The 24,021-nt window shown below is 41.1% G+C and overlaps 1 protein-coding gene across 1 annotated transcript in view; it reads right to left on the bottom strand.

The window, feature by feature from the left end:
* The window catches only part of ZNF804B (zinc finger protein 804B), a 364,064-nt gene that overhangs the window by 27,674 nt on the left and 312,369 nt on the right, over nt 1-24,021 (bottom strand). Inside the window, exon 2 of the mRNA XM_065586988.1 lies at nt 22,676-22,819. Coding sequence (XP_065443060.1) covers nt 22,676-22,819 — 144 coding nt within the window. The remainder of the gene's footprint in view (nt 1-22,675; nt 22,820-24,021) is intronic.

Raw genomic sequence — 24,021 nt, 5'->3', positions numbered from 1 at the left:
TTCCTCCAGAAGTAATTGCTGAGTGACGAGGCAAAGTTTCTTACAATGGAGGAAGAAACAAAGCAGCTCTGCCAAGGAATCTTTAGCAGAGGATTGTAGAGTATCTGCAGAAAAGTTTCCTAGCAATCTCTGTGGAGGATTCTTGGAGGACTGTGGGACCTCTATGGAGGATTGTGCATTAACAAACTTTTCTGCAGGTCCCCACTGTGTAGCTGCAGAGGGGACTGTGAAGCAGCTGCAAACTGTACCTAATGTTAATTTCGATCCCTTCTCCCACATGTGCCAAGTAACAAAACAAAGGACATCTCTATCTGATGTAACCATGCACTATCAAAGCAAAATGATTTCTTACTGGAGCTCCCCTTTCCTGTTTCAGGCACACCAGAGCTGGACTTCTGGGACTGGCTAGACTCCTCCAGAGCCAAAAAGAAGTCCTGGCTTGCCAGGCCACTAGATGAGCCTGTCAGCTGTCCTACATCCGCCTCCTACTCGACCTTCATGTCCACCACTTCGTCCTTGGGGTTGACTCCACTGGCCGCTGCCTCCAGTCCCCCTGGAGTATCCACGGGACTCTTGGCAATGGAGTGGGTTCACCGCTAAAGATGGCATGCAGCTTCTTGTAGAAGCGGCGTATTTTTGGTGCCGCACCAGAGCGACAGTTGGCCTCCCTTGCCTTCTGGTACGCCTGCCTCATCTGCTTGATCTTATCACGGCACTGTTGCGTGTCCCTCCCGTGACCCTTCTCATCCATACCACAAGCAATCTGCTTGTAGGTGTCAAAGTTCCTATGGCTGGATTGTAGCTGTGACTGCACAGCCTCCTCTCCCCACAGACCCAACAGATTCTGCAACTGCGGTGTACTCCAGGAGGGAGAGCCTTTGCTGCAGAACACTGGCATGGTCAGCTGGGAAGTTGCAATGTGAACTGTCCATGCTGAGCAAACAGGAAGTGGAATTAAAAAAAAATTCACAGGACTTTAAAGGGGGAGGTACCTGGCTGCAGGACAGCAGAGTAGAAACTGCTTACCATCGCAGTCATGATGGGCATTGTGGGACACCTCCTGGAGGCCACTTAGGGTGACATAAGCAAGCACAGTGTCTACACTGACACTGCATCGCTCTATCTTAGTCACAAAAACCTCTATGCTGCTTGTTGAGGTGATTTTATTATGTCAGCACAGCAGGAGAGTTAAATCAGTGGGAGGAGCATTGTTGTATGTACACCTCAACCGTTTTGTCATCGACATCTGACTTTTGTTGACAAAACTGTGTAGGGTAGACAAGGTCTTATTTCAGTATTGTGGTTACCTTGTAATGGGAGAAATGATGATGTAACCTTTAGGAAATATTTTCAGTAGAAAAATACAGTTGTTGATAACTGTACACGCTGTTGTTCTCACCCCGTCATCATGAGATTATATCTCCTCTCCATGTTTGTAAAGTGCCTAGCACAGTGGGGTGCTAGTTTATATCTGGGGTTCCTAGGCAGTACCACAATTCAAATAATATATAAAAATAAGTGCTTCTGTTCGGTATTACTTCCTACTGATTTGAATGGCACAAATCTGCAATTGCAGGTACAAGTAGAGAGTAAACAAAATGCAAATGAATTTTGCACAAGAATCATTAGCATGCATAAGTGAAAGTACATTTATAAATGGAGTGTGGGATGAGACGCCTTTCACCCTCTAAGTTCCTGCTCCAAAGCCCATTGCAGTTCAGTGGAAATCCCTGATTTCCAGGGACTTTGGATCAGGCCCTGTATATTTAGTTATTAGTACAGCAGGTCAGGAACCAGAATTTCTTTTCTGTGGGAAAATCAGACATTTCAAATTAATATTAATATTAATCATTCCAATTATTAATTAATTAATTTCTCATTTAAATTAATTTTTTGAAAGATGTTCATTTGAGACCATCAAAACATTTTGTTTCGATAAGGTCATTTTTTATTCATTTTGTTTTGACGTTTGTATTATATTTCCATATAAAATATTATATATATATAACATAATATTAAAATTAATATTTAAATAATATACATGTCAAAATGAAATAACACTAGCTCAACAAAAAGTTTCAACCTTGTTTGAATAAAACATTTTGGCACCATCAAAACTAAACGCTTTGTCCTCTTTGTAACACAAATTTCATTTAAATCAACACATTCCTGCAAAACATTTAGATTTCAACAAAGGTGCATTTTTCGACAGAAACTGTTCCACTGAAATTTTTTTGATGAGCTCTAGTCTTTAGGAATTTATGTGGTATTCACGGGAACAGCTTCAGACATACTAGATTCAATGGGTATTTACATGAATGTCATCTGCATCTCCTTAGGTATTCCCCTGTAATTTAGTATTCATTAAAAGACACTTAAAGAGTCGTCATTTTCTTTGATGGCTAATGGTGACGTCCAATTCTCAAGAAATTGCTATGGCAGTGAAATGAAAATTAGTCTAGGATTACCTTTTTTATTTTTCCCTTCGAGAGGTATGAAAGGATGTTAATTAATATTTCTAACTCACTTTGTCTAATAAATTACTAATTCCACCATTTTATTGCTATCGTGGTGATACGGAAACATGGTTTGGTTTGGTTTTTAAATATTTGTTTCTTCTATAAGTGTCCCTTAAAGACACACTGCACATTTCCTCAAACACAAGCACAGTTGATTAGCATCGCTTTAAAGCTCCACAGGATTCAATTATGCAGCTATGTTGTATGTTAACCACTACATGGAAGTTACAGATAGGCAAAAATGGCAAAATATGTCTTATATGCAGATGCTAGGCAGGCGTTCATTGGGTCAGATCTACCTTTGTGGGTGCAAATTGGATTAGAGGAAGGGATTCATCACCCAGAGGCGGGGAAGCCACTGGACAAGGGAGGACAGCTTTAAAGTTCTGCAAGCATTTGTGCCAGTAAAACTCAATTGCCCACCAAAAAGCTAACCCAACCGGGGCACAAAATTGACCAAAGGAAAAATCATGTTTGTATTTGGCCTAATAGTCACTGAAGACCAGGTTCTGATACAGTCGTAATGTTCGGTAACACCGTACTCCACAAGTAACTCCATCAGCATGAATGTGGTTGTTAGATAATGATTACCAATGTGCACAAGGTATCATGTCCTCTTTCGTTAGCGTTTGCTCAGCTCTACGCAGAACTCTCATAAAGCCAAATTTCATTGATTTCAGTGGAGTGCACTTAAAATAGTGCACTTTGGATGGATATTTTTATACAAGCAGTAGCATTCTACATGAGAGTAGTTTGAGGGTATGTTGTACCTCTTCTTTGTCTATTTGTTATCTACATTAAGAACCATTGGTTTAAAAAAAAGGCATTTTTGGCGTGTACTTTTTTAAAGGGCAGCAAAGCCTATGTGATTCAGCAGATTAAATAATATCGGTGTGTCGCTAATAAAACTACCTCAAAGGTTTATTGAAAACACGGACATTAATCTAAACCTAAACATTTTCTTAGGTCCTTAATGCTTATCCGTCTTCTGGCAGCTCTTATGTCCTGTATATAGTAGCATGTCAGAACTGAAAATCATAGGGTGAATGCAGACCGCATGAATTAGCTGCCCAGGCTCAGATTCAAATGTGAAATATTCCAGCTAGTTTGCTTACTGCAAAATATGATCTCCCTTCTACAAGATGCTGGGCACTCTGGTCATAATACAGCAAAGTACTTAAGCAGGGGCTGATCTTTAAGCATTTGAGCAGTCCAATTGATTTCAGTAGGACTTGGGTATTTAAAGTTAAGTATGTGCAGTAAGCATTATGTTGGATTGTAGTCAGAGTGCTTAGCACCTTGCATGTCAAACCCTATATCAAATGCATGCTGTTTATATTTCATATGTTAGCCAGGCTTTATTATAATTACAATTAACATTAGCATGTGCAACTTATTCAGGAAAGCAACTGGTAGAGTGATATTTTAACTACTGATTTTTAATCCTTTATTATCAGGGGGTAGCCGTGTTAGTCTGTATCTTCAAAAACAACAAGGAGTCTGGTGGCACCTTAAAGACTAACAGATACTTAGTCTGTTAGTCTTTAAGGTGCCACCAGACTCCTTGTTGTTTTTGTAATCCTTTATTATTTTTCATTTTGTAAATATTTAGTACATAAAGGTGGATGAACAGGGCTAGCTAATCAGGCTGTTAAGTGGTCTCAAAGTTAACTGCCATGCTATCTTTCTGCAGATTTTTCTGATCTGACTTCAATACCGATCACTCATGGAACAGAAGGTTCTTGAATTTTTGTGTCTGCATCACTAAAATACATGTAATCTATCTATGGTCCAATGCCTTTCAGCTTGTGTAGTCCCTTACATCTGTGCAAGTTGAGTGCAAAGTAGGGGTAAAGCACTACATCAAATGTCCTTTAGAGCTTCAATCTGCACATGCCAGCTGAGTAACCAGTGCTTGCAGATATAGAAGAACTGACTATACTGAATTTCATTATGTCGTCTTTCATAATTTATGGAAGCAATAGGGTTGGAGACTGCTGAAGTCAATGTTTGATTATTTAGGTTAAACAAACATATTGCATTTAGGTTTGTTTTGTTGCACTGAAAACTGTTAATTAGAGCTGGTCAAAAATTTTCTGCAGGAATGATTTGCTGTTGGAAAATGCTGTTTCATTTAAATTGAAACCTTTTGTGGGAATGTGTTGATGCCATTTTATTTAGAAAATAAATTGAAAAAAGTGTTTCAATAAGGTCAAAACATTCCTTTTTTACCTTAATGGATTTGGAATGAAAGGCAATTTTGATATGTCAGAATTTTGCACAGAATGGAAATTCCAAAATTCCACCAGCTTCATAGAATATCAGAATTGGAAGGAACCTCAGGAGGTCATCTAGTCCAACAACCTGCTCAAAGCAGGACCAATTCCCAACTAAAGCATCCCACCCAGGACTTTGTCAAGCCTGACCTTAAAAACCTCTAAGGAAGGAAATTCCACCGCCTCCCTAGATAACCCATTCCAGTGCTTCACCACCCTCCTAGTGAAAAGGTTTTCCTAATATCCAACCTAAACCTCCCCCACTGCAACTTGAGACCATTACTCCTTGTTCTGTCATCTGGTACCACTGAGAACTGTCTAGATCCATCCTCTTTGGAACTCCCTTTCAGGTAGTTGAAAGCAGCTATCAAATTCCCCCTCATTCTTCTCTTCCGCAGACTAAACAATCCCTGTTCACTCAGCCTCTCCTCATAAGTCATGTGCTCCAGCCCCCTAATCATTTTTGTTGCCCTCCACTGGACTCTTTCCAATTTTTCCACAGCCTTTTTGTAACGTGGGGCCCAAAACTGGACACAGTACTCCAGATGAGGCCTCACCAATGCTGAATAGAGGGGAATGACCACGTCCCTTGATCTGCTGGCAATGCCCCGATGTATACAGCCCCAAATGCCGTTATCCTTCTTGGCAACAAGGGCACACTGTTGACTCATATCCAGCTTCTCGTCCACTGTAACCCCTAGGTCCTTTTCTGCAGAACTGCTGCCTAGCCATTCGGTCCCTAGTTTGTTGCAGTGCTTGGGATTCTTCCATCCTAAGTGCAGGACTCTGCACTTGCCTTGTTGAACCTCATCAGATTTCTTTTGGCCCAATCCTCTAAATCCCTCTGAATCCTATCCCTACCCTCCCGCGTATCTACCACTCCTCCCAGTTTAGTGTCATCTTCAGACTTGCTGAGGGTGCAGTCCACGCCATCCTCCAGATCATTAATGAAGATATTAAACAAAACCAGCCCCAGGACCGACCCTTGGGGCACTCCATTTGATACCAGCTGCCAGCTAGACATGGAGCCATTGATCACTACCCGTTGAGCCCAACGATCTAGCCAGCTTTCTATCCACCTCATAGTCCATTCATCCAGCCCATACTTCTTTAACTTGCCGGCAAGAATACTGTGAGAGACCGTATCAAAACTTTGCTATTTCCTATTATTCCATTTGAGTTGAAACATCATATTATTTTTAGCCTTTTGACACCTCATTTATTTCCAATGATTTTTAAAATAACTGCTAGAAGTTTCTTTAAGATTATGATCTGGATCCTTGCTAGACATGGAGCCATTGATCACTACCCGACGATCTAGCCAGCTTTCTATCCACCTTATAGTCCATTCATCCAGCCCATACTTCTGTAACTTGCCAGCAAAAGTACTGTGGTAGACCATATCAAAAGCTTTGCTAAAGTCAAGGAATAACACGTCCACTGCTTTCCCCTCATCCACAGAGCCAGTTATCTCCTCATAGAAGGCAATTAGGTTAGACAGGCATGACTTGCCCTTGGTGAATCCATGCTGACTGTTCCTGATCATTTTCCTGTCCTCTAAGTGCTTCAGAATTGATTCCTTGCAGACCTACTCCATGATTTTTCCAGGGACTGAGGTGAGCCTGACTGGCCTGTAATTCCCCAGATCCTCCTTCTTCCCTTTTTTAAAGATGGGGACTACATTAGCCTTTTTCCATCACTGCTCATTATGTCAAAATCTGTGGTCAGTGAATATGTTTTTTCATACTGCTCACTATATATCAGGTGAGGAATTATGACACTAAACTCAAATCCAAAACAATTGCAACTTTTCAAACCCGAAAACAAGTATTCCTAATCAGACCATCTGGGTTATAGATGTTTGGTCTGGGGTTTTATTGGCTGCAGTTGTGTTAAATTTGAATTTAGCTTCATAATGATTATAGGTCCTGGTGCTTCACCACTGCTGCTATCCTCCTTTTTATGTGTGTAAGGATTATAATCAAGCATCATCTAACCAAACTGGAAGGATTTGTATTGGCTGAACTCAAACCAGACACCACAGGTAAAAGTTCAGTGGTCACCTTTGTCATATTGTGGCATAACACCATAATAACGTTACCTCAGACGATCCCTGTGCCATGGGATCCCATCCCCAAAATGCAGAAAGAAGCCCCCTCCTGGTCCCCCTGTGGCTGGCCATTTCCTAACTACTTGCATTTCTTCCCCGAAAGGGGAGCTTTATACAGCCAATGTTGTGATGCTAAGGCTCTATACATTGTGATGCATTGCTCTATACACCTCATCACATTAAGGGTGGAGTTTACCAAACTGTTCATTTGAACCTTAACAGACTCAGATCTGCTTATCTCGAGTAAAAGTAAAACCAAGCCATGTCATGAAGGCCCTACTCTGGGTAGGATTTTCAACAGGTGATCTAATCTTGCTCCCATTGAAGTAGCTGGTAAAACTCCCATTGACTTCAGTGTGAGCAGAGTTAGGCCAACACTAAGTGTTTTTGAAACTCCCAAACTCTTGGTTACTATGAGGTGCTTGAAGTCAATGGGAGTTTAGCCTAAGGATATCAGAATTTGTTTCTTGTGTTTAGAATTAAGAAGTTAGAATTCCAAGTTGATTTGTAGGACTTTAACTGTAACACTCTTATTAGTTGTAATAGGATTTATGCATTTAAAGATCTGTGAAAACAGCTGAAAAATATAGCCCTTCGGATGCTTCATTTATTTAAGTAACCAATTCACTAGACTGGATGATTTTTGTCCATTCTTCCTGCTTGCAAGACAAGTAATAAAATTTCAGTAATTAAAAAGTGTACCCTCAGAGAAGACTGGAAAGGAAAATAACACAAACATTAATGTAGAGAACTTCCTCTGACAGACACAGCTGATTATTGCTATGTTTTAAATGCAAAATCTGATAATATACTTCTGTAATTCCTTGTATAATGAAATACTTAAGAAATATATTACAGTCATTGGACCATCATTAACAACTATGAAATTAAGTGTCCCGTGGGTTTTTTCCAATTTAAAGAGGGTTAAATTGCTAATTTTCATGTTAATTAGCATTCATTCTGAAGAGTAGCAAATTTAATTCCATAGCATCTAGCATTTAACAATTTAGCTTATCTAGACATTAAATTTAAAGGAACCTCTGCATTATTTGCTAGAGATTTCTTAAGTACTAATGATTAAGGGAATCTCATTATTTTAACAACATGCAATTTCCAAGGATGAATATTGCTAATTTATATACTTTATCTCTGCATAATAAGAATGCGGCAGGTGCATCCGTTCTTATTAAAGACCATTGGACTTCATAGATTTGTGGGTTTAAAATAAAATAATTTTGTATGCTGACATTTAGAATTGGAATGTGTTGCTTCAAGACCTACGCATTCACTGGGCTGTGCTCAGTGGCATTTGATAATTCCATTTCTGCTACCCAAGTACATGCATTCACAGTTATGCGCGATTGAAACATCTTCATGTAATGCAAAAATTAATGCCTCCTTTCTTAATGTTTAAAAATTTAATACATCGTATTAGTAACTGTAAACTGTAGATACTAATTATAAAATTAATTTGAATTGAGGCAAATAAAAGTTATAGTTCAATTTAGTGTTATGGATACTGCTCTCTCTTATAGCAGTAACTGCACACCACCTCTTTTTTTAAAAAGAAATGCTAATGTAATTCAGTGGGTGTTTTCCCGTTAGTTACATCAGGGTTTGTGATGTGTCACAGGTTGTTTTGATGGTTTGTTTCACTGCATCATAAATTCATCACTGCTGGATTGCAGTAGGTAGACGAGAAGATGCACCATGCAGCCCCTCTGGAGCATAGCAGCAGTGGTGTAGAGATGATTTGGGATATGTAGGGGCTCTAAACCTGCTAATTGAAATAAGTCAAATGAGAGCTCATGGCATGAAGGTAGGATGGTGTTTAGGTCAATATAGTATCCAGGGGAAAGAACATACAGAGAGCTAGAGGGCAGCAATGGTACTATATATGTTGTTTTTATTTTTTTCAGATCCTCATTCAGGGCTCTTGGTGTTTACTATATTAAAAACATACAATTTTGAGCCAATATAAAATCTGCAGTACGCTTGCTAACTGAACTGTTTGTCCAAATATGCAGTTCATCACTGAAATTCTCCCCTTAACGTGCATTTTGAATCTCAAGTAGGGAAAATCTGGTGTTCGTCTCCAAGTTTCAAAACACTGTGACATAACCTGGAAGTATTCTAATGCCAGAAGAAATTGGATGCCGTTCCTCTTTTCTTCTCCTTCAATTTTTATTTTCTAGCTTCCATAGCTTCGGTCTGGTGATTTGTTTTTTTCCCTTTTATCCAATGCCTTACTAGCAGGGCCGGCTCCAGGCACCAGCCGAGCAAGCTGGTGCTTGGGGCAGCAGCTTGTAGGAGGCGGCATTCCGCCCAATCCTAGGGTGGCACGGAAGCTTTTTTTGTTGTTGTTGTTTTTCCGCTTCGGCCGCCCTGTAGGAGGCAGCGGTGTGGAGGATGGGAGCGCCCTGCAGCAAGCCCGGCAGGGCAGCCCGCATCCTTCCCTCCCAGCCGACCGGAGCAGTGTGGAGCCCTCCTGGCAGGGGGCACGGTGGAAGGGGCCGCGTGGCAGCGCCCCACTGAAGCCCTGGCCGCCCCCCTTCTCTCTCTCCTGCCGCTCCCTCCCCCTCCCCCCACTAGCTGGGGCACATCTGCAGGGCAGGGAGTCCCACTGAACCCTGGCTCCGGCCATACTGCAGGTTTTTTTGCTTGGGACGGCCAGAAAGCCAGAGCTGGCCCTGCTTACTAGTTTGACAAACTGACTTTCCTGTCCATAGCTGACAATACGAGCTCTTTCTGACAGGACCTCTTCTCCTATGCTTTCTTCCTGTCTTTGTCTTGTATTTTTAGCCTCCTCTTCTGGTTTCTCCAGGTCTTTCCTTTTTCACATCTCCTTGTTTTTCTTCTCTTCATCTAGCAACCTCTTGTCTCAGACCCAGTCTCTCTCTTTTTCTTTCTGTTTGCTAACTCCCTGCCACTCTCCTTGCTGCCTTTTGTCCCTTCCCTTTCTGGTCCACCACCTTGTGCCTATCCCCGTGATCTCTTCATAACCCCATTCCTTTCCTTTTCCATACTCTATATCCTTCTCCTATAGTTTCCTGCATCTTACTTCACCTTTCTTTCTGTAGACAAAAGCCTCATTCACTCCACAACGCTGATTCAGTCCCTAAGTAATGTCTACCTCAGGGATTGGCAACCTTTGGCATGTGGCCCATCAGGGTATGCCCCTGGTGGGCTGGGATGGTTTGTTTACCTGCAGCGTCTGCAGGTTTGGCCAATCGCAGCTCCTACTGGCCGCAGTTTGCCATTCCAGGCCAATAGGGGCTGCAGGAAGGGGCGCGGGCTGAGGGATGTGCTAACTGCCGCTTTCTGCAGCCCCCATCAGCCTGGAATGGCAAACCGCGGCGAGTGGGAGCCGCGATTGGCCAAACCTGCAGACGCTGCAGGTGAACAAACCGTCCCGGCCCGCCAGGGTCTTACCCTGATGGGCCACATGCCAAAGGTTGCCGATCCCTGGTCTACCCAATGAGGCAGTGGTTCTGTTGAAAAAAATATTATGTGGTCATGTAATTAAAGACTCTATCATAATGCATAAACACTAGAGGGATGAATTAAGATTGCACAGGCAATCTTAATACTGGAATTTCCTAACTGCTGAGTGCTTGACTTTGCAACATTCATGTTCTTTTAATGAAATTTTTAATGTAATTTCCTATTTGTTTTTTAAAAAAGCAAACCCCCCAAAATCAAAATTTTATCATGTGGAGCCATATTGACTTCCACATGTGTCATCAGCCAGACTGGAACATTTAGATCCACAGCACACATATCTATCTCTTAAATTAATGGAGTAACTGGTAGCTGTAATAGGTTGTTATCTTCTGTGTGGACCAGACATTAGAAGGGGATGAAACATAGTGCCTGTGGGTTTCAAAGTTACTTGCCAGGGATTAGAGGAATGTTGAGACTCAGGAATCCTGGGTTCTAGCCATAGAGCTTCTCAATAAAACTTGGAAGAATTTTTTAACATGCATAGGTAAAATGATATGGTTTTCCCAACTTCATTCTGAAAAGTAACTAAACCATTTTTGCTAAAAATTTCCAAATATTCTGACTGCGGCAAAGAGCTGTCAAGGAACATTTCAGCCCAAACTCTTAAAGTATGGCAAAGTTATAAGCAATTGAAAACAAGATCTTATAATGGATAGTGGTAGGCCACCTTACCTATAGGTGCACTGCCAGTTCTGCCTCTAATAAACCAATACGAACCATGCACTAATCAAGTTATAGTCAAATCTAATTTGAGAACAAAACGGAAGCGTGTAAATACTGAATTTCACTACAGCAACTTCTGGAAAAATTAGAACAATTTTGAGTAGCTTTCACTGTGATAAAGCAATTATAGGAAAGGTAGAGTGAGGAAGTTGAAAGTCTTCATCAAGAAATTACCATATGCCCCAAGGATGCTGCATGTGGGCTACTTAGTATTTATTACATTGGGAGCAGAAGTAGCCTCAGTGAGGATGAACAAGAAAAGACAAATTGTAAGAAAATAAAACAAATGAAATGAACAAAATATCAAACACACCAGTGGAAAAGGGGGGTGGCAGAGTTGATGTCTGATATAAAGTAAAGAGAGTGTGAAAATTAAGCAGAGAATATAATGGAGGGCATAAGAACAAGCTACTATAAGAAATGCATCACTTTTACAGTGAGTGAGAGATCAGTGAGTCAGTGATAGCAGAGGTACTGGAATGGCAGACAAATTAGCCTCTACAAACAGTATAAATAAATTCAAAACAAGATTGATGCCAGATACACAAAGAGTATACCATTTCTATGGGAAGAAAAATACATGCTTAAAACAAGGAGCAGAAATATTGAATTGCGCTGTAAGAAAACAAAATGAATGAAGACTCTGAGTTTTAAAAAAATCCCTCAAGGATACAACACAATAGCATTTAAAAAAATGAAGGTATGTGATGAAGTAGCATTGTCTAGCAAGGCCAGGTATCCAGATCATAATCCTAAAGAAACTTCTAGCAGTTATTTTAAAAATCATTGGAAATAAATGAGGTGTCAAAAGGCTAATCATAATTTGATGTTTCAACTCAAATGGAATAATAGGAAATAGCAAAGTTTTGATACGGTCTCTCACAGTATTCTTGCTGGCAAGTTAAAGAAGTATGGGCTGGATGAATGGACTATGAGGTGGATAGAAAGCTGGCTAGATTGTTGGGCTCAACGGGTAGTGATCAATGGCTCCATGTCTAGCTGGCAGCTGGTATCAAATGGAGTGCCCCAAGGGTCGGTTCTGGGGCTGGTTTTGTTTAATATCTTCATTAATGATCTGGAGGATGGCGTGGACTGCCCCCTCAGCAAGTTTGAAGATGACACTAAACTGGAAGGAGTGGTAGATACGCTGGAGGGTAGGGATAGGATACAGAGGGATTTAGAGGATTGGGCCAAAAGAAATCTGATGAGGTTCAATAAGGCAAGTGCAGAGTCCTGCACTTAGGATGGAAGAATCCCAAGCTCTGTTACAAACTAGGGACCGAATGGCTAGGCAGCAGTTCTGCAGAAAAGGACCTAGGGGTTACAATGGATGAGAAGCTGGATATGAGTCAATAGTGTGCTCTTGTTGCCAAGAAGGATAACGGCATTTGGGGCTGTATACATCGGGGCATTGCCAGCAGATCAAGGGACGTGGTCATTCCCCTCTATTCGGCATTGGTGAGGCCTCATCTGGAGTACTGTGTCCAGTTTTGAGCCCCACGTTACAAAAAGGCTGTGGAAAAAATGGAAAGAGTCCAGTTGAGGGCAACAAAAATGATAGGGGGTTGGAGCACATGACTTATGAGGAGAGGCTGAGGGAACAGGGATTGTTTAGTCTGTGGAAGAGAAGAATGAGGGGGGATTTGATAGCTGCTTTCAACTACTTGAAAGGGGGTTCCAAAGAGGATGGATCTAGACTGTTCTTGGTGGTACCAGATGACAGAACAAGGAGTAATGGTCTCAAGTTGCAGTGGGGGAGGTTTAGGTTGGATATTAGGAAAAACTTTTTCACTAGGAGGGTGGTGAAGCACTGGAATGGGTTACCTAGGGAGGTGGTGGAATCTCCTTTTTTAGAGGTTTTTAAGGTCAGTCTTGACGAAGTCCTGGCTGGGATGATTTAGTTGAGGATTGGTCCATCTTTGAGCAGGGCGTTGGACTAGATGACCTCCTGAGGTTCCTTCCAACCCTAATATTCTATGATTCTATGAATAGGCCAAAGTTTCTATATTTTGATTTATGTCTTAGAGGTGTCTAGCATGTCTAGGTAGATGACTATTGTTAATTTTTGTAGACTTAAATAAACAAACAAGCACAAATAAATAAAGTGTCCTCTAAAGCCCTAATCCTGATAAAGCAACGCATGTGCTTAACTTTATGCATGTGAATAGTCCTATTAAAGTAAGTGGGACTGCCTATGTACTTAAAGTTAAGCAAGTTCATAAATTTTTTATTGTTGAAGACTGGGGGATTATTTTGCCTACTCACCATTGCACATGTTATCATTGGGCATACATAAACATATTTGCTTATAGAAATCTAGTGACTGCCCAAATTGTATACTTAAATATGTAGTTTGAATGTAAAAATTGGTGCACATGTAAAATTTGCATACATCTACTTACGTGCTGCCTACACCACTAAACACAACTACTTATAAGCCAGCTGTTTCAACCTATCTTTCCTATCCCTTACCATTTTATTCTCTATATAATTGCTGTAATAGGAAAGCATTAGTATAATAATGGTTCAGTCTTAGCCTCATAAATGGGATATGAAGAATGTTGGAGAATATTATGTGGGCCTCTATTGATTTCAGTCCAATTGCGCTTTCTGCTACATGGGTGCAAAGAGTTAACTCAATCCTGGATAGTTTTTGCACATTGAGGGAACCAAAACACAATCTCTTTTAGACAGCTCCAATCGTTGGTGCTCAACTGACTATACAGGTTGTGACTCTAAGAGCCCCTTTGTGCCAACTAGCATAGGCACACCCAACATACTGTTGTCAGAATATGTAGCCAAACAGCAACTTTTAGGCTATCATATAAAAACTGGCAATATGCTGGTCATGTGGTGCATGTAGGGGCTGTGTATAAAGAGTTATGTATGTGAGCTGTAATAGATTCTTGAAATATATTTTGGAGGCTGCCTTAGACAAAGGCATGTTGTTTTGTGTGTTTGCCTCTGTCTCCAATGCAAATCGATCAAGGGGAGGCCAGAGACTCACAGACTTCAAAGTCAGAAGGGACCATCGTGAATATCTAGTCTGACCTCCTGCACATTGCAGGCCACAGGCCCTAACCTCTGGCTGAGTTACTGAAGTCCTCAAATCATGGTTTAAAGACTTCAAATTACAGAGAATTCACCATTGACACTAATTTAAGCCTGCAAGTGACCCATGCCCCATGCTGCAGAGGAAGGCAAAAAAAAAAAAAACCACCCCAGGGTCTCAACCAATCTGACCCAGGGGGAAATTCCTTCCTGACTCCAATATTGTGATCAGTTAGACCCACAGCATGTAGGGAAGATCTGCCAGTCAGATACTGGGAAAGAATTCTCTGTAGTAACTCATGGTCCTCCCCATTGTGTGTCCCCTCTCCAGCAGTTGGGGATTATTGCTACTGGCAGTCACTTATGGGCCATTGTCGGCAGTCCCATCATACCATCCCCTCCATAAACTTATCAAGCTCAGTCTTGAAGCCAGTTAGGTTGTTTTGCCCCCACTGCTCCCCTTTGGAAGGCTGTACCAGAACTTCACTCCTCTGATGGTTAGGCACCAATCCCAGGAAACATGGTTGGTAAATAGGTAGTCTGGACACCCAGTGTAAAAGTGGGGTGAATTGCAGGATTCCACTCTGAGAGAAGTGCATACCTGTCACTTGGAAGGGGTGCCCACAGACAGAGAGAGGTTAAAGGTAAAGCTAACCCTGTTACAGTAACAGAGAGCATCAGTTGTTGTGCTTGGTTGTGCTGTAGTTGGTTTTAAAGTTGAAAGGCAATTAGCCCCCTTGATAGAAAGGATTTAATCCAAGCTTTTTAGTGTGCATTTCACGTTCATGAATGGTTAAATTTTCAGGCAGGGCATTACCTGGCCTCCACCTGATGTTGTATGTACTTAAATTTTCATTTTCTAGTTACAGACAGCATCTAAAATTTAAATACATCTGCTTAGCCTTTAAATAGTGTAGCAGCTGCACAACTTCCAGTACTGGAGTTTTCACCAAGTCCCATTGATATTACTAGGAGCTGGAGGTCAAAATGTGCACAGTTGTATGTGCCTAGATTATGCATGGCATGCACACAAGTGTTAGCATGCATCTCTTTAGATACAAGCATGTGCAGAATGGTAGACTGAAAGATCCTGCTCAGATAACACAAACGTACTGTAGATTCCAAACATACTAAGAACTGACTGCATTTTCATTAGGGTGGTCATCACCAGCTTTGGTATCTCAAAAATTGCAAATAAATACCTGTGATGTCACCAGAAGCCCCAAGATGGCAATACAGCCTTGTTTTTCTTAGCGGCTTATTTTTATCATTATTATTATTACACAGTATATGGATCAGATTTATATTTTACAACTTTCTCTTGCTGGTTTCTAAGGAGGCCTTGTTGTTTGACAAGAATTATATATACAAAATTGGAACTCTCCAACTACTTCAGTACTACAATAAATGAATGTTGTGAATGACCTAGAGGCACTGAAAGATTTCATTTGATGCCACCAACAAAATGGATATCTCTAACCAAATTTGGTCTCTTTTCTATTCACATATGTATGTAACTAAGGAACTCTCTTAAAGGGAATATACTGCCTTATATTATTTTCTATTTTACTTATAATGATTTTATATAAAAGTGCATGCTATATTTTCAAACAATAGCTTGCATTGCCTTCCATACTAGTCCCTTCTTTGAACCAAACCAAGGTTATCTGTCCCTCCAGTACTGGAATACTTTCTATAGCTCCAGTGAAATTGCTTCTAATTCAGTCAATCTTCTTTGCAAAGAATAATGAGAATTCCTTGCAGCAGGGATCATTCACCTCAGATGCTTGGCAGGGAGGCATTGTGGTTTTGTCAAATGGGCCACTGCCCAAGCAATTCTGTTGCCCAGGATTCACAGATTCCATAGCACAGGGAAAAAAGAAATGGCTAGCCTTCAAGAATGCCACAGCATACAACGGCAAAAACTCCCTTTTGCATAGCTGGTCAGAATCAGTACTTGATTCAGTACATGTACTTGTATTTTGCCACCAATACTGTGATAATCTTCCTTTTCTCTTTGTTACAGGTAATCATTAAAACATGGTGACCTTTAGGTTGTTTTTGTTTAAGAGACAGGGAATAAATACTTGCATAAAGCTGGTCATTTTAATGTGCTAGCAGAGAATCCATAACCTGCTCTGGAGGCACATATGCTTCCCACCCCCCCAGAAAATTCTAGAAAATAGTTGGATCCATTAGTTGCTGAGAGAAGACCATCATCACAGATCCTTTGCTTCTGAGAGTGAATAGGCCCTAACCCAGTCTGTAAAAGTGGTGATTATTTAGTCCATGATAGAATTGTATTCAATATGGGATGAATCCTGAGGTTGTTATTCTAGCAAACCCCTATTGAACTCAATGGGAGTTTGCCTAAGAAAGGTGTGAATTAAAACTGAATAAAGACTTGAAAATTTGATAACTTTGTCTTAAACCCCAACCTCCATGCCAAAGTCCAAAATGTGCCCACTTGTATGTGTCAGGCCAGAGAGACCAGCTGCTTGTAAGCATATGGTTGTTATGATGGTCAAAGGTACAGGGACCATGAATTAAAGCTCTCAAGAGTGCATACTGAAGCCCCTCTGCCCTTCTCTCCTCTCAAGACAATACCAAACTTGATACCAATACCAAGTTTAAGAGCAGATAGCTCACATAGAGAAGCCTTTGGAGTGATGGGAAGGTCTGCACACAACCAGAATTTACACATTCACTGTATCCCAGGATTTGCATTCAAAGGACTTAATCTTCAGAAAGGGGCATCTTCTCCATGAAGGTTTAGCACAGTATATCTGGACTAGGTAATAGGTAAGACATTGGTGATATGAACTAACAATAAGATAATAAAACAGCTACAGAAATAAGAATGGCTAAAAACTAGTCATAATTACTGAATTGTGTATAAATCATATTTGCCTATGCTAGATGGATTTTTGTTAGAAGATAATGCAAAAACAGACATTGGTGGAGAACGTGTATTTGATAAAGCTTTTGATATGTTTAACTAATGTATGAGGTTAGCCTAGCACACTAGTACAAATTAGTTAAGTGAACAAGGCCAAGCTGTTATAGTTAAACCTTAGAAACCTTCTAAGAAATGAGTACCATACTAAGTATTAGGGCCAAGACTTTGCACTTTGTACTTTAATGAATGGATGAAATCATAAATGGAAAAACAACTCATGAATTTCATTTTAGAAAAGCATAATGTTTGCAGATTTTGAGTCAGAAATTATCAAAGAAAATCAGTGTTCTGCAGAACTCAGAACAGGAGAAGAACATAGGATGTATGGTATAATGCTCAGTTAAACCATTAACATCTCTGCTTTTGCTCACTCCTGTGCTAAAAATACCCTTTTGTGTTTTATTTCTCAATCACTGGATATAATCACCAGCTGGGAAACCGGATCAGATTTGCTGGGCTCCTTAGCTCAAATGTCTCACATTGTGTTTCCATATCTGGTGTATAGTGGCTGATACAGTTTGCAAAGGATGGCCCATGTCTAAGAGACACATTGCCTTGCCTTGATATGCACTATATACAGTATGTGGACAAACAATACAATGTTCTTTCCTTCGGCTTAGCAGACAATCTTTCAGCCTCGTATACAATAAGACTGTAATAGCCTATCTTTTAGTGGTGGAGCAGAAGGTTCCGCCACGGAAATACCACTGCGGTCACCGCCCCCCAAATCGCAGCACCCTAGGCGACCACCTAGGTCGCCTAATGGGTTGCGCCGGCCCTGTGGTGGAGGAATGTAGAAGTAGTTTGTCTTTGCTATTATTTTCTGAATGGGGCTACTTTGAAAATTCAGACCCAAATTAAGCAGGGATCATACTCTAACTCTATGCAGCATCAAGTTTATGGCTTCTTGAGAAATTAATTCTATTTGTTGCTTTCCCATTCCAGAGAATGATGAGCCCCATAATATCGGGGAAAGGACTATTGTTGAAAGGACTATTGTCGAGTAGCAACCTATGGATGAGAGGTAAGGGAACACCAAGGAATGACTTTTTTGTTCATAAACTATCCCTTTGGTCAATTGTAGAGCGTTTCTAATGAGCTCTGAAGGGTCACTCTTTAATTCAGCTCCAATTAGAGAAGACTGTTAGCTGTGACAAAAGTCTTTGCAGGTGATGGTGTGAGATACACGAAGTGATGGGGAATCTTCCTATTTATGACAGAGAAACAGAGGCCCTGCTCTATGGGAAGGATATTAACTTGACATATCAGAAACTTTTCATGTGTAGTGACCTACTATAGAAGTTGGAGCAGAGGGGTGTCCTTGTCCCCGTTCTTTTGCAAACTAATGTTACTGGCATCTTGGCATAGGGGTGAAGAAGTGAATGGGCCTGCAGGACTAAATTACCCTTTTCCCAAAGTGGGTAGCTACTTCTAAGCTAATTGAAACACTACTGCTTCTGAGCTATATTTGAAAGGGCAGGGTGGAGGAAACTTGAACTGGCACTTGATGTAGTATATATGTGCATTTAAGTACAGGCTGTTAGTCTTGAGTACTGTCAATCTGGCAGCTTTCAGAGCACTACATTTACTTTAAAATTAAAAAGAGTTTTATTGCTTAAACATTATCTATTATGATGGAAAGCAGCCAAGAAAAACTGGTCGGTGCATCAAAATGGCAGTTTTATTTTGCATAAATCACAGGGAGAGAGTAGTGTTGGGGGATGGGGGAGGTTGTTGCTATGTGCTGGGACTGGATCGGTTTGAGTTCAGATACAATCCTGACAAGTGGAAAAACACTGAAGGGGGGATATTAATATTAGCTTCACAGGTATGGGATCTGAAAATGTTTTTGTTGTATATTATTACATATGTTTGTGTGGATTAATTGAATGGTGATGTGAAGTGTCCCTATTGTGGCTATTGTGTCCCTAGCCTCTATTTGGCAGAAGCTGGGAATGGGCTGGAAGTCCAGCTGCACCCCCACCCAGGCTCTCAGCTCCCCACTCCCGGACGCAGCTGGGTTCCCAGGGGGAGCTCTTCACCTGGAGTCTCAGTGGCTCCCAGTGTGTAGTGAGGAGTGGGGAGTCCAAGGTGCAGCCCAGCTCGCAGCTGAGAGTGGGGAGCTGGGCGGGTGCAGCCCAGCAGCTGTCTGGAGGCTCCCTACTCACCGCAGGGAGCCTGGCAGCTGCACCGAGGCTCCAGGCACCCTGCTGTGAGCTGCAGGGGCATCTAGGCTCCCAGTGATGGGGAGCGGGGAGCCGAGAGCCCAGGGGTCAGCTAGGCTCCTGTCAAGGAGCTGCCTGTGGTTCTGAGAGCCCAGGCTCTCGGCCCCCAACATTGCCCCTCTTAAGTCAGTGGAAATGCTCCTGGTGAGGACGCGCAGCACTGACAGAAGGAGGGTAGTGTGGACATGAACCATCGCAGTATTTACTAACATAGGTTGACTTACATTTCAAGTATAGACATGCCCTTAGTCAACTACATTGTTACCTAGACCCTTACCCAAAAAGTGCTGAGCATGCACCATAAATTAATGGGTTAATTTGGTGAGTATTCAGCCCCTCCCATATTAGTCCCTTCATCAATAATGTGTCTGCCTCGTAGTTAGAAATTTGTGAGCTAAAATTCTCTTGAGGGTTTGTCTTGATTAAACATTCTGTATATCTCTCTTCTCTGTTGGATACGGATGACTAAATACTCACCCTTTAATTATCTGTATCACCACAACACTTTCTGCATTTGACTAAATCATTTCAACAAACCTTTTCATTGCAGAAACAAACCATACCAGTTACATCAGAAATTCTGAATGCTAACAGATTTTGGCATGACTTTTGGGGGAACCACTTTGTCTGAACCCTGAAATCTTGGTATGAAATAATAGCACTTTTCCTCCTTGCTGCCATTTTAAGTTGACATCCTGTTAAAATCAGTAGCAAAGCAAGATGTAAAAGGCACATCTAGCAGGACAGCAGGCACCAGCTATGGATGTAGCTAGCATATATAGCAGTGATTAACTTGTTACAAAACAAATGATAATAAGCAATTAAAAATATTATCTGTTTCCTAAAATGACAAGTCATGTTGTTCAATAACATCCATTATAGTCTGCATGCAACGTTGTAAGAGCTCCATCCTGAGAAATCATGGAATCATAGAGGTGTCGGACTGGAAGGCACCTCAATAGGTCATTTAGTCCAGTCCCTTGCACTCAAGGCAGGACTACGTAATAATTAGATCATTCCTGACAAGTGTTTGTCTAACTTGTTCTTAAAAACCTCCAATGACTCAGATTCCACAACCGCTCTAGGCCAGTGGTTCCCAAAGTTGTTCCGCCACTTGTGCAGGGAAAGCCCCTAACGGGCCAGGCTGATTTGTTTACCTGCCGCGTCCGCAGGTTGGGCCAATCGCGGCTCCCAGTGGCTGCGGTTCGCTGCTCCAGGCCAATAGGAGCTACTGGGAGTCGCAATCAGCTGAACCTGCGGATGCGGCAGGTAAACAAACCGGCCCGGCCCACCAGGGGCTTTCCCTGCACAAGCGGCGGAACAAGTTTGGGAATCACTGCTCTAGGCAATTTGTTCCAGTGCTTAACCATCCTGACAGTTAGGAAATTTTTCCTAATGTCCAACCTAAACCTCCCCTTGCTGCAATTTAAGCCCAGAGCTCCTTGCCCTACCCTCGGAGATTAAGGAGAACAGTTTTTCGCTCTCCTCCTTGTAACAACATTTTATGTACCAGAAAACTGTTATCATATCCCCCTTCAGTCTTCTCTTCTCCAGACTGAACAAACCCAGTTTTTTCAATCTTTCCTCATAGGTCATGTTTTCTAGACCTTTAATTATTTGTGTTGCTCCAATTTCTCCACATCTTCCTGAAATATGGCTCCCAGAACCGAACATGATATTCCAGCTGATGCCTTATCAGGGCAGAGTAGAGCAGAAGACTTCTTGTGTCTTGCTTACAACACTTCTGCTGATATGTCCCAGAATGATATTCACTTTTTTTTTCAATAGCTTTACATTTATATTCAGCTTGTGATCCACTATGACCCCCAGATCCCTTTCCGTAGTACTCCTTCCTAGGCAGTCATTTCCCATTTTGTATGTATGCAACTGATTGTTCCTTTCTAAATGGAGTACTTTGCATTTGTCCTTATTGAATTTCCTCCTATTTACTTCAGAACATTTCTCCAGTTTGACCAGATCATTTTGAATTTTAATCCTGTCCTCCAAAGCACTTGCAACACCTCCCAGCTTGGTAACATCTGCAAACTTTATAAGTGTACTCTCTATGCCATTATCTAAGTCATTGATGAAGCTATTGAACAGAATCAGACCCAGTACCATTCCCTGCAGGACCCCCTTCAATATGCTCTTCCAGCTTGACTATGAACCACCAATAACTACTCTCTGGGAATGAACTGTTTTCCAACCAGCTATGCACCCATCTTATGGTAGCTCCATCTAGGCTGTATTTCCCTAGTTCGTTTATAAGAAGGTCATGCGAGACAGTATCAAAAGTCTTATTAAAGTCAAGATATACCACATCTACCGCTCCCCCGCACACACACATCCACAAGGCTTGTTGCCCTGTCAAAGGAAACTATTAGGTTGGTTTGACATGATTTGTTCTTGACAAATCCATGCTGACTGTTACTTATCACCTTACTATTTTCTAGGTATTTGCAAATTGATTGCTTATTTGCTCCATTATTTTTCTGGTTACTGAAGTTAAGCTGACTAGTCTGTAATTCCCCGGGTTGTCCTTATTCCCCTTTTCGTAGATGGTTATAAGACACATATTTCTGAAGTTGAATTGAAATTTATGCTTTTATTTTTAAAACAAAATGTCTTCTGCCCTTGGTACAGTATGATTAGACTGTACATTGACCATCTGAATCTAAAGGAGGGATGCTGGATGTTTGAGAAAGCGCTCCTTCCTTCTCCTCCTTTAGGCCGGTAACCCCACATGTAGAGATATCATTATCACTACCCATACACCCATTATCTGACACTGATGGCAATGATCCTTCAGTTCAACTGGTTAACCCTTGAGAATGCTTAAAACCAAAAATATTTCACATCTGATTTTAATGAAAAAATATTAGTTTAAAAATAAGCTCTGGGTTGCATTTGATCTTTCCCAGGCTAGCTAGTCTTTAATTAGAGTTAGTTTAAACTCTGTCCCTTTAAAAGTATTAACCAGCAAAATGGGGAATCATTGAGTCCTTTCAGGAGCCTGGTCTAAATCTGTTACCATCATTGAACTTCGTCTATGTTAGATATTGAATAAGAAAATTAACACGAGAGGTTTGTTTTCATGGGTCTGATCAAAAATCCATTGCAGTCAATCTAAAGATTCCCATTGATTTCAATGGACTCTGGATCAGAATCAATGTTAGTGGGTCTGGGACATAAGAAAAGTTAAGAACAATATTTCTAACCATGCCATTCAAGGTGATTTCCAATCACTTTGTGCTGTATTCTTCCTTTATGATGGAATACCAATCACATGCATGACTTTCCAAGTTTACCTGCTTGTGAGCATGGTCATAGGAATTGATGTGGTTGTCAAATTCCTGGTGTTTGTGATACTGCTTGTCACATAATTCACAGTAGAAGTTAGCCTTCACATCCTCCAGACCCTTTGCTGTGGCCTTCTCCTTCTCAGCATAACCCTACAAAGGCAGAGGGAAAGGGTAGCATTCTGTTACCAGTAGTACTGCAGATTCCTGATCTCACGCTTAATTAGCCACATTTTATGTTACGCAATAAGGAGCATTTAAAATGTTAGATCTGTTCCTCACAGACCGAATTGATGATTCACAGAAATCCACATTGATATGAAAATACATTTTGATCTAAAGTTAGTGACATCAGACTTTACTGGACATATTTTTTTCCCCAGACAGATTAAGGAAACATTCACTCTCTGGACTAATTATTCTTTCAGCCTGACTTAAATATTATACCAAACGAAGTGTAATAGTACAAGGACGAGGAAAGAGCAACAAACAATGAGTAGGTCCTTAATCCCCTTATTGTGAAGTAGAATAATTAAGATGATACAAATGAATGTGTGGCTACACACAGGATGCTAAACTTATTGTTCCAATATCTTTAGTTTGCCCATCCGTGTGTCTGTTCTTTCATATCGTTGCTTAAAGGAAGCAAATTTGTACTATACAGTTGCATACTGGGTCAGATTCTCATTTGTGTTCTGCCCTCTTTACACCAGATGAGTAGATCTGAAGGGCCAGAAAGCAGGTGGATATGGCCAGCAGAGAATTCTCCTGGGACAGGGGAACTCTCATCTTGAGCAAATCCTGCACCACTCCTTCCTGTACTCAGCTTCAGCATGGATGAGCTTGCCAGGTGGCTGGAGTACACTGCACTCCAAGTAAACTCAGCTGGCATTCAATCCTTTAGGGACCTTAGCCTGTTAGTTTAAACTAACAGCCCCTTGGTGGCTCTGATCTATGACCAGAACTCCAGACAGCAGAGATCCACCCTGAGAATCAACCAGCCATCACTGGCTCTCTCTGGGAGGAAGCATAGGAAAGCAGGGATTGTGATCCATTGTTTTTAATATTTATGTATATATAGATGGGCCAAGGCCTTCAGAAAGAGTGGCCTACAGTTAATCTCCTAAAGCCATACTTAGGCACCTAAATAAATGGCCTGATTGCTAAAGTAGCAGCAGCTTTCAGTGCTGGTCATTTTAAAAGTATCTTATAATATATATATATATATATTTTTATTGTCTACACTATTTTATTTAGGAGCTTTAAAAGCAAACTTCGAACAGGAAACAATTATTTTTAAAAAGTTGTCAAAATATCAATTTGGTCTCCATTGTCATATTCACAATGAACGATTT

Source organism: Chrysemys picta, chromosome 2 (assembly GCF_011386835.1).
Source record: "Chrysemys picta bellii isolate R12L10 chromosome 2, ASM1138683v2, whole genome shotgun sequence".
NCBI classification, from domain to species: Eukaryota; Metazoa; Chordata; order Testudines; family Emydidae; genus Chrysemys; species Chrysemys picta.
The sequence above is the reverse complement of the archived record's forward strand: the minus strand, read 5'-3'. Positions and strand labels throughout refer to the sequence as shown.